The sequence below is a fragment of the Eurypyga helias genome, unplaced genomic scaffold (assembly GCF_000690775.1).
Source record: "Eurypyga helias isolate BGI_N326 unplaced genomic scaffold, ASM69077v1 scaffold79, whole genome shotgun sequence".
Taxonomy (NCBI): Eukaryota; Metazoa; Chordata; class Aves; order Eurypygiformes; family Eurypygidae; genus Eurypyga; species Eurypyga helias.
In genome coordinates this window covers 1-11,456 of record NW_010269865.1, presented here as the reverse complement: position 1 = coordinate 11,456, position 11,456 = coordinate 1, and the positions used below count along the sequence as shown (strand labels likewise).

Genomic DNA, 11,456 nt, shown 5'->3' with positions numbered 1-11,456 from the left:
CTTCTGAAAGCCACAAGGCCTGAACTCCAGCAGAGCATCCGCAAGGGGCTCGAAGCCAGCTTTCACCAGCACATTGGTATAGCATCCACTGCTGGAAGCACAGAGTGTCTGGCATGTGGTGATAGACCACAGACACGTGACTTGCCCTCCCTCTTTTATTTTAAAAACGCGTAACTTAAGTTTGCTTGTGAGGTGTTGAATACAGAAATTAAAGACGGCATCGACGGCCATTCAGGGAAAGGCGAGCGCCTCCAGATGCTGCACACCCCAGCGGTCCAGGACCCGGCCGTTTGCATAGCTAGTGCTTCGCAGATTCCAGTCGTTCAAGAAGCGGCCTGCCATAAGCACACTTTGGGCACGGTTTTGGGAAAGGCGTTGGCTAAAACATGGGTTGTAACTTCGCAAACATTTCTTTAGGCAGCGGTCGTTCCCTAAGCAGAATGTGTGCCTGGCTGATGTGCTGCTTGTGCTGCCCTTCGCAGGTCTGGGCAGCTGCACCATACAGCTGGCTGCCAGACTGGTAACCTGACTCGTTCCGCACATAGCCGTAACACCCTGCTGTGCTGGCTCAACTGGGCCACGGTGCCAGCTACGGAAACTCCGCTGCCAGAAGAAATGCTTGTCACAGTACAGCCATAAGGACACGAAGGGTGCAGTCGGGCGAAACGGCTCACCTGGCCGCGAGAGGCAGTTCTGTTTCTCTGCTCTCAGCAGGGCGCTCCTGCAGCCTTCCTTCCTCTGGCGCTCCTCAGGTTCTTTGGTGAACCGATTCATGACACCAGACTTGAGTTCCATCAGCTCACTAGAGTCACGTCTAGTGTGAGCGCAAGGGAAATAAACGGGCAGTGCACAGACCTGCCGGGCTGGCGAGCTGTCGGGACAGCACAGCCCCTTTTGTCACGGCGAGGTCCAAGGCGGGGTGTTTCCCATCTGAAAGTCTGGGCTTATCGCTTCCTGCGCTCCCCTTAGGAACCTCCTCTGAATGCAGAGCTGTGGTGAAGCAAGTTGGTTTTTTAGTTGTTTAATAGGTGAAAATAGGGAGAGTGGGGTTAGCATCAGAAACAGGGAGAACAAGAGCAGAAGTAGCTTTGCTTTCCTATCCCTTGTCCATTTTAAATTGTTTTAAACTTCCTTTCTCTTTGAGTATGGCGGAGTTGAACCCATAAAATGGTGTGTGCAGCCCTGCGTTGCTCTGGTGTTTTATTATGCCCAGCAGGGCTTTAGGAACAGTGCCTCCAGTGAAGGGGCTGCAGTTGTTTAGGAAGGCCAAGGCTTCTGTCAGGACAGCACGAAGCTACTAGAGTAACACTTCAAGGTGGATCTCTCACACCAAACACATAGAAGCAATGGAAGACCCACATTTGAAGGTGTCACGTCACATAGGCTAGAAGGCTGGGCTGCAGGATCCCGCTTTTCTTGCTCTCTGCAGCCAATTAAACATCAGGATTGTTCAAATAACTCAAGTCTCTAAGTGCAGACCTTGCATTGTCCAAAGCAGGTGAGGTCTCTGCCAGCTATTTAATGGGGTGGGAGAAGTTGTCTCTCCAGTTGTTTCTGCTTTGGACAACAGAAGCAAGCTGGATTTGAAAGCAACTGGCAATTCGCAGCAAGGGGAGGACGCGGCATGCTCCCACCTTCGCTACTCCTGCCAGGTGGTTTGAAGACTTCCAAGCTTGCCTTGCTGTGAACATGAGCCCGCTTCCCTCGTTAGCAGCCCCAGTTTGGCTAGGGCTGATGAAGCCACCCCCTTCTCCTATCTCAGGTTTTACGGCGCTAGGGTGCAGGGCCAGCTTTTCTGTGCACAGCTTCAGGCAGCAACAGGAGTGCAAGGCTTGGGGATGGAGCCAACCGTACTCGTCCCACCACTGACACCTTCCTAGAGATTCCAGCTGTTTCTCTGAAATAGGAAATGCTCATCCTACCTGTACTCCTTACCATGATCTGTTTTGTGATCTGTATTGGAAATCCCTCAGCGTCGCACCAAACTTCTCACTGGGAGCTTCTCTGTGAACGTGAAGAAAGTTGTTGTGGCCTCTTCTCAACCACAAACCTTTCTCACTGTCCTTCCTGGTGTTTGGCAAGACTTCGTACGTGGTCTGGTCTGCACAAGGTGCCCGCAAACGCGTTCGTTTTGTCTTCAGTGAACAATTGCACTCACTTCTGTATTCTCTGAGAACACGAAAAAGGATGCCGTGGTCGCTAGCCAGGCTGTGCTACTCCCGAGAACGAGCTCATTTAGTAGTCCAGAAGTCCTGTCTGAGCCTGAGCCATGACAAACCCTTGCAGATCCTGGGGCTACGGGTCACAAGCAGCCAGGCTGGGTTTGAAACAGGCAGGGAAGATGGGATGCTACACGTATTTTTTGAACAGACGCGGGCCCCGAGGAGTACATACGCGTTTGGATTTGTCCAAAGGGAAGATGGTCTAGAACAGGGGCCACGCAGAGGAAGTTTCTTTTCTGTGTTCTTTGCTTCAGACTCTGGTACTGCAAGCACTCGGGGGGGAGCGTCTGCCTCCCAGTACCAAAGCTGCATTAAATCTGATGCTCAGGGCCTTCGTCTGTCAGCGGCACGACGCCAACTCCAGCAAAACCGCTGCTCTCTCTCAGGAGCCCGATCCTGCGGTCGCAAGGGAAACACAAACGCAGCTCAAAGGTTTCTTCTGCAAGGAGTTGCAGAGGTGAGCCCCTGCTGTTTACAGCTGAACTACGCAAAGGGGGTGGGGGAGGTAGAGACCCCAGTCTAGCCCTCACCCTTACCCTGGTGCAATGAGATTATTTATTAGCTTAACTAAAGAATAGGCAGCCTTTTAAGAGAAGAGTTGTACTTGCAGCCCTGATTTTTATCTCCTCCTCCATAATGTCTTTTAGTCGCTAACAGGAACTGCCTAACATGAGTGGCTGAAGAAGCCCAAGTAATGGCTTTCACTCCCAAACTCACATCTCATTCTTTCTGATGTGAATTCCTGATACTGGTTAACCAGGTGCGTAAACCTTTGCCCGTGGGCAGCGTTCGCTCGATGCTGCGTCAGGTGTCTAACGCGGGAGGCTGGTGCTTGGAACCTGAGACAGAATTATCTTGAATGTCTATTTTAGTAATTAAAGCATTTTTAACAATATTGAAGACACTGTGGTGTAGTTTTCTTTCCTAGGTACGTCTCTTTTTTTCACTGAGCCCTTTAGACCAGCCAGTTCCACAAGACAAAACATTACATAAGGCACCAAGAGAAGGGCAGGGAAAAGGGTGAGAGAGGCAGATCAGAGGTTTAACACCTATCTGCTCAGGAGTTGGCTCTCCTCTACTGAAAACTAACCCTCCTTTCAGCATCCAGGAAGAGCTCAGAGCCCAGGAGCGACATTACAGCTCTAGAAATCCCATCAGAAAAAGCTGAAAGTAATTAAGCAGCAAGAGTTGCAGCTGGCAAAATTCAGCATGGCCTTTGCCAAAAGACAGACAGCTGATCCCACCTCCAAAAAAGGGCCAAAATAGAAGCACGTTGTACAGAGTTCTGTGGCTGAAGACATCACGGTGCTACAGGAAGAAGCCCTGAATCCTCCTGATGGAGCAGATGAGACAGAACCTTTGCATAAACCCGTGGATGATGTAATACACAGCTCAATCCCTCAGTTTTATTGTGAAACTAAAATGACACAATTCAAAGGTTCAAGTCAGTCGCTGTCCTTGTGAGGGCAATGCGTTCGCTGCCAAGCTGCTGTTCCAAACTGACGGCAGCTCACTTGCTGGCAAAAGCCATGATCTGCTCCTAAAAAGGAGGAAGGAAAAGGTCAGTCAGTCATAAACTGGTAAGAAGCAGACGTTCTAGAACGCAGCTCTAGTCTCCTCTTTTCCACACCGAGAGCAGGCAGTTTGTCAGCTTTCTAGCCAAGTGCAGAGTGCCTATTCCTCTACGCTAGGAAATGCAAGCTGCAGCATTCCCTTCCCTCCCGAGCAGCGCAGAACAGAGGTGTTACCAGCAAGTTCTGTGCTCAGAAAAAGAGCTCATCTGGGTTTCTGCTTTAAACAGAAAAAACAAACCCCAGTCTGAGCACCAAAGCAGCAGCACAGACCTCTTCTTAGGGCAGCTGATAAAGATACTGTCTCAGTGGCAGCTACTGTGCCTTAGGAATTTCCTGCTCTTCAGCTCAGGTAGTGTCTTAACCATCACCATGACACAAGGGAAAACAGGCCACCTGCGTTTCACAGGAAGAAGCCGACTTGATTTGTGGAATAAAACGTTCAAATCCAGAAAAGAGGAATCAAATTTGAGGGTGCTGAGGAGCTCTGACAGCAGGTGGCTTAAGGAACCTCATGAAAACCAAGCACCTAGGTCAAGCCAGTGCGGGTTTAGGGTCTGCGTTTAAGACTGACCCTCCTCACCACTGCCTTCTGCTGGTAACTTCTGTCCGAGACCTGCATTTCGGCCAGGAGGGAACAATTTAACGGGACAAGATGGTGCAGAAAAAGCCATTTGAGCTGCGCACCACATCTGTCAATGACCTCGTGTCTTACTGCCTTCATAGGGCTGTTTTTTTGTCATTTGGAATGCAGGTCAAGGTTCCACATTTTCATTCCGTTGCAAAATAAAGCACAAAGACGTCTAATGACTTCTAACCTCTACCTACTGGTACAGAGTACACTCTCAGATCCTGACCTTCCCTTGTGCTGCAAGAGAGGCCGGTTACTACTGAGCCCTCAGTTACTCGGGAACCCCTCAGGCTCATTCAGGACACAAAACCCGAGTCTGAACAAGTAGCATTTTCAAACCAAAAATGTTTCATTAAGAAAAAAACCACCTTCACAGCTTGTGAATGTTTCAAGGAGTTCTGGACTCTTCCTATGGCCCTTACTAAAGTGAGATTCTTACTTTAAGGGGAGGCAGGGCATTTGTTGCTTGCAGTCCCCACGTCCTCAGCAACACCAAGGGAGCCAGCCTCGTGGAGTAGAGCCTCTTTAGCACGTCGATAGCCGCTATCAGGGAGACATTGTGCCTCTGACGTTCTGTCTCAAACTTTAAGAGATGTTTTAGGGAGCCTGGAAGAGATAATTGAATGCTCCTATAAGAACTGATTTGCCACAAACAACTGTGCATCTTCTCTATATAGCAGTCTCCACTGACAACTGAAAACACAGGAAGAGAACAGAGAAAGCTCCGCCCTAACGAAGGCCCATCCATCAGCTAGTGGCCTTCATCTCACCACCTCTTTACCATCCTGCAGAACTTCTTTGGTTTTTTAAAGCAGCTTTGAGATTTGTGAGATGGGAAATGCATCCAAGAATCTTCAGCTGCTCCACAGCCAATGGACATCAGAACAGTTTTGCTTCGAAGGCACTCGTGCCTTTCAAACACAGGACAGCAGCCAGAGAGGCAGTGCTTGTCCTGCTGTCAGCAGCAAAGGCCCATAAGACCGATCACCTCGCTGCCACTTTGCTGTCTCGGAGGCTCACCCAAGTCGCTCCCGTTGAAAGCTGCCACGCTGAGGTGATGAGCTAAACAGGCGATGTCGCCGAAGCCCAGGTTTACACCTTGTCCTGCAAGCGGGTGGACTCTGTGTGCTGCATCCCTGGAGCAAGAGGAGACAGGAATTTATGTCTCTTCTTGGAGACGCTCACAGCAAGGGCCACCTACCCCTGGGGACCTCACCCGATGAGAGCCAGGCGGTGCTGGACATACTCTGCCGCGTGCCCCATTCCAAGTGGAAACATGGCTCGGCTCTCTGGGTCTACTTTGGCAACGCTTGGGGGCAGCTGGCGGACGGCAGTCCCCGAGGGTTTCAGGAGTGAAATAGCAGATCGAAACATGGCTCCCGCAGTGTCAATGAAGTCGGAGTGGTTTATGTTGCTCCACTGAAAAAAACCAAACCAACCTTCAGATGTTACCCCAACCTAGATATAGAAAAGAATCCAGCTGACAAAAAATCAGAATGAGCTCCCAATACTGAATTTTAACCACTTGGACAAAATTATTCAGTAAAGAAATTATCATTTTAGGACATCCAAGTCTCCAAATAGGATGAGCCTACCCTTCCCACCTTTTGGAAACGTAGTTCAACAACTCCTGTGACCTTCAGAACAAACCTAATTCAGCCCCGAGGGGTCACCCTGTCTTTGCTGAGTGCCTGTTTGGTATCATCCTCACCACAGGAAGGAACTTGAGAATCCATCTCTCCCACTACTACCCTTTAAGCTGCAGGGTTCCACTGTATTTCTCGTGATTACAAAAGGCCTCATACCCGTCGCAAGGCTGATACTCACAAAGGCAGAGTTGATGCTATCCACAAAACCTTCCTCATCCATAGCGAGAAGTTCCGATGCGTGTTCGTGAGACGTAGACCAGACCAGAGAGCTGGCAGTGTCGGAGAGCTGGTTTAAGAGAATGCCAGGGGTAAGTATGACGAGAAAAAGAAGTCAAAATAATTTCCCCCCTGTTCTGCCCCACACCAGTCCCTCTGTACATAACTCTGCCAGCCCAACTTGGTACAAGTGGGAAATACCAAGGACAGAGAGAGAGGGCAGGAGGGGAAAACAAACACAGTACCTGAAAAGGGCAGATGGGCAAATCCCCTCTTAAGAGACAGAACCAACACAGAAAGGCCCAAACAGAAATAACGTTACTAGAAGAGGACAGACTGGAAAATACAGAGCCCAGAGTCACCGTACCGGCAGAAGCGCAATTGGCCCTGAGGGAAGGAACCTCTGCCATGCTACATTGTTGTCTGTGGCCTACAGTGGAAAGAAGCAAGTGGACAGTTAGGAACCAGTGACCTGGATCACCTGCTTAAGCTGTTCTGCTTTTGGAAGAGTCAATTAGCAGAATTTCACCTCGGACAAGTGAAGAGTTGCCACGACAGCTGACTGGTCATACCGATGCTCAATGTTCCGAATTTCAGCTTCCTTCCGGACGACAGAGTTATGACCGTCCGCGCCAATCTACGAACCAGAGATACAAAGCAACCTCTTCAGCAGCTCCCGAGAAAACCCGTATTCCAGTCTACACACCTCAGCCTGCATGTACACTGTTTTTGCTTATTCAGAGGAGAAAAACACAACAAAAGATTCCCCAAAACCCAGAAGAGGTGGCCCCTTCTGCTCCTATCCAATCCAGCAGAGTCTCCCCGCATCAGGTACAGAAAAGGCTGCGCACCTCTGACAGAGTTAGCCACTCACCTCACTCAAGCCCTCCACGCGGGTGGAGCGGCACACACGGAATCAGAACCAAATCCAGTGGAAAGGACTTGGGTGACAGACGATGCCTAATCAACAGAAATGAAAAGTTTAGTTACCAGCAGTTTGGTCTGAAGTCTGCGTCCATCAGCTAACTCAATTTGGACCCAAGGGCTTGTGTCACAGCTGTGAGAGGGAAGGGGCCAGGTATACCCGACTGCTCTGCTCCCGTAGAAAACCTCCACCCGGTCTGATGGGAACACAAAGTACCATGGTCACAGCATGATACAGACAGGAAAAAAGGAAACATCACTACAACAGCAAAGGCCACGCACGTCTTCATGGCACCCTAAGAGCTGACCCTACGATTCTCAAGGCACCCTGAAAGAACAGATCTGGCCTACCCTTCGTCACTGCGAGGCCTGCTCTGGGTAGAAAGCTACAGATCTTTTCGTCAAGTCCCTTTTTTAGAGGGACTGTGTTCTGGAGAACTACATATGCAACTGCTTTCTTGCTGTGTAGCCTTCAGAAGACGGATTTCTCCCTCCTCCCCCAAATCAAGCAGCTGCGATGTCTCAGAGTTACTTGTTAGATGAATTATCTTTCTCCCGCTCATAACTTAGTGCACACAACAGAAGGCAAGTAACTGAACACCCTCCGCAGCAAATAAAGTATGAAAGAAGTTGTCCACTACCTGCTACTGCATCTAACTGCTTTGCGAGCGCAGACATAATGACATCATTCTCCACTATGTAACCCATGTCATCTAAGTCATCTTTCTCAAAAACGATCATGGCTTCTGAACAAGCATCCCACACCTACAAAGAAAAAGAAAATTACGTGAAGCTACGTGATAAAGAAGCGCTGTTCCTTTCAGGACTCCGAATATATCCATCTCAGCAGGTTTTTTTTTAAAGGATGTGACAGTCTAGAAACACAGAACAAGAGGAAGCATCCTGGATGACCGTCCATTCTCAGGTACTAAGGGACATCACGTAACTCCTTTCATGCAATGACCTAGCTTCATCTCAAACACTATTGCAAAGAAAGTTTTTCATCCCTACTTTCCTGTTACATAATTAAGAAACAAAGTTCCCTCCCACCTCGTTAACCCCAGCAAGCAGCTCAGCACCACACAGCTGCTCACTCACTTCCCCCTGCCAGTGGGACGGGGAAGGGCGAAAGTAAGAAAACTCATGGGTTGAGATAGAGTCAGTTTAATAGGCAAAGCTGAAGCCACACACACAACGTGAAACAAGGAATTCATTCACCACTTCCCACGGGCAGGTTTTCAGCCACCTCCAGGGAAGGGGTCTGTCGCACATAACAGTTACTTGGGAAGACAAACGTCATCACTCTAAATGTCTGTCCCCCCTTCCTCTTTCTTCCCCCAGCTGTCTGTGCTGAGCACGATGTCATATGGTCTGGGATATCCTTTTGGTCAGTTGGGGTCAGCTGTCCCAGCTGTGTCCCCTCCCTTCTTGTGCACCCCCCAGCCCACTCGCTGGTGGGGTGGTGTGAGGGGCAGAAAAGGCCTTAACTCTGTGTAAGCCCTGCTCAGCAGTAACGAAACATCCCTGTGTTATCAACGCTGTTTCCAGCACAAATCTAAAGCACAGCACCATACTGGCTACTATGAAGAAAATTAACCCTCTCCCAGCCAAAACCAGCACACGCCTTTATTTCCTGACTAGTACCCATGCCTCAATACCTACAGCTTCCATTAGGAATCAACCTTTCATCCTGCTACATCAAGACTCTGAGGAGTATTTCTGAGTAGACTGCAACCCCCAACAAAGTAACAGGCATCATCATAAGCATGACCTGCTCTTTGCCAAAGAAAAGACACCTTTGGATCATTAACGTAAGTACATCTGAGAACTCAGAGTAGGCAGACACACAGTATATTTGCAGCCCTAAGTAAGTAAGGCACCTGCATTCGCCGGAACGGTTTGAATCTGAGGCTGCAGACATGATCCCAGGCACCAAAACCTGAAAGAGAAAAAAGGACACAAATGCGTGAAAATACAGGCTCACATGTGACACTGAGACCTGAATAAACCCAAAGCTCGCTCCACACTCTTCTTCCTCCCTGACTATCAGTGCCCAGCCTCAGCTTGCACCATCCCAGACAGGGCCAGATCTGCCCCAAGACTTTCACAGCTCTAGCATCGCATTATCTTACTGTTCACACAAGCCAGCAGAAAAGAAACAGGAGCTTTCCCGTGAATGCTGCAACCTCGCTGTCCTACCACCGAGTAATAAACCAGACAGAAACGCACCGCCACCATTGTTTAGGACATTTCTTGCTCCACAAAGAATTAAGACTCAAATCTCCCTTTCAAATTACTATTAATCAGGAGTTCCCAGACTACAGAGTACTAAGTACATGCTGCTTTTGTGCAGAGAACATTCCAGATGCTGTAGAAAGCACCACAGAACCTTTCACTAGCCTAACGTCATGATATTTGCGTAACAAATCAGACCAAGATACCAGAACAGAGATCCTTGCTACCAAGGGAAGCCTGATTTAGTCACACATTCAGCATATGGAATACAGAGACACAAAGGCAGAATACCCATCATGTTGAGGATGAAGACAGCACACGCTGCAGGAGATTTTGTTTAAACAAAATAAAACCAGCTCAAACATTCTGTTAAAAAATGCAAACAGTTGGAGTCATACTTACTGCTCAGGAGGGTTGCTGATCCTGGGGAGATAGAACTGACCCTGTTACTGTGCCTGGCAGGCAGGCGACCACATTCTCTCCTCGGGCCAGCCTCCAGCAAAGCAATCTTCTTACCGTGGAAGTGCACATCATGCCCTAGAACAAGCACATACGGGCTTTGCTACAGCGTACCTGCCAAAACCCTCCTGTCTTAGTTCTGCATCAGCAGCACCTACGCACTCCTGTAACACGACAGAACTCCGCGAGTGCACGCACCGCCCGGGCTTTTGACTAGGAAGGTAAACCTGTGCGTTTTAAAGCTTTAGGACTACAATCCCGTTACTGAGCGAGACTGGTGACCCTCTTGCAGTCGGAGCAAGGATTAAACATTTCCGTTTTGTACAAAGTTCACTTTTTTAACGATCTTGTGCCTATTTTGTTATGAAAGCTCGTCGTTGAAGTATTAACAAGTGAAACCCACACACAGAACCCTTACACTTGTGTTTACTCCATGCACAGAACACATTTTCCAGAGCTTAAACCTAAATTCACCTATTAAGAGATCAAAATAAAACTTCTGTGACACTTAGCAGCTATGTTGGGTTTGTTATCCTTATATTCTGACAGCGGATTAGTGCAGGCAGCTCAGACTTGAACTCTCAGTTAAGGAGAAGTGGGAAAAACAAAAAATGAAGAGATGGCTCAAGAGTAAATGACACTACAGCTGGATTAGCCGTGCTTGTTGCATCTGCCTGCCGTGGCTGCAGAAGGCACCGAGATCAGAAATTGTGTCCCTGCAACACCCAGAGCTTACTACTACTGCAGTCCTCGCAACAGCAGCATCCTGAACGTACTTTCTAGATTAAGCATAACACTACCTCATCTCCTGAAAGGTCCCAAACTGTCAGGCAGCCTTAGACAGCACTGCTGGAGGGGATCCTTTTGCTGACTCCGTTCCACTGTGGTCTTGTTTAAGACGACAAGCAAGGCAAACCCTTATACTTGCAAAGCACTTGTTCCTGTTACACCCTGCCCCCGAACCAGCGTTGCAAATAAAGCGGCAGCGAACATCTTGGGGTCTCCAGTGATACAAACCAAGCACAAATCCATTTTAACTTGGTATTCTGGTGTTTGAAATACAGCGTTAGAGAATGCAACCTGGAATCAGAAGCGCATCTTCAGCTATGGTTGAAATTATTCATCAGGGATTTAAGGGTGACCGTGTTTGATAGAAACACAACGAGTAGTCTACAGAATTTAACGTCATGGCTACATTAACGTAATAAATAGGATGAGGCTCACGGTAACGATGAGCCAACCAGCTTTGTCAGCTTTAGGATGCAGGAATAGGAAATTCCCCAACAGGATCCTGAACGTTAAGAACCTAAATGGAACTACACTGTTATCACCAACAGGAATGAAGGTCGACTTATAAAAGTACCCGATACTGCACACACTGAAACATGAAGGTTTTGGGAAAGGTCCCGGTTTGAAGTTTTCCTGGTGAGAGAGCGAGAACAGCGGGGCACAAAACCCGCGACTCGCCGAGCTCACGAAACACGGTGCGGGACGCTCCGAGACCTCACCCCGCCGGGGCGGGAGGGACAGACCGCCGCTGGCTGTGCAG

General features: G+C 48.8%; 1 protein-coding gene across 1 annotated transcript; it reads right to left on the bottom strand.

Annotated features, from left to right (window-relative positions):
- Window positions 1-3,732: 3,732 nt before the first annotated feature.
- COQ6 (coenzyme Q6 monooxygenase) lies at window positions 3,733-10,010 on the bottom strand (the record flags this gene model as incomplete). The annotated part of the gene is made up of 11 exons (XM_010158216.1): window positions 3,733-3,762; window positions 4,864-5,030; window positions 5,445-5,560; window positions 5,641-5,843; window positions 6,252-6,359; window positions 6,657-6,719; window positions 6,819-6,926; window positions 7,280-7,410; window positions 7,855-7,978; window positions 9,094-9,152; window positions 9,851-10,010. Coding segments are annotated over 11 exons (1,269 nt in total), but the record flags the coding sequence as incomplete, so codon positions are not given.
- Between the last annotated feature and the right edge of the window lie 1,446 nt (window positions 10,011-11,456).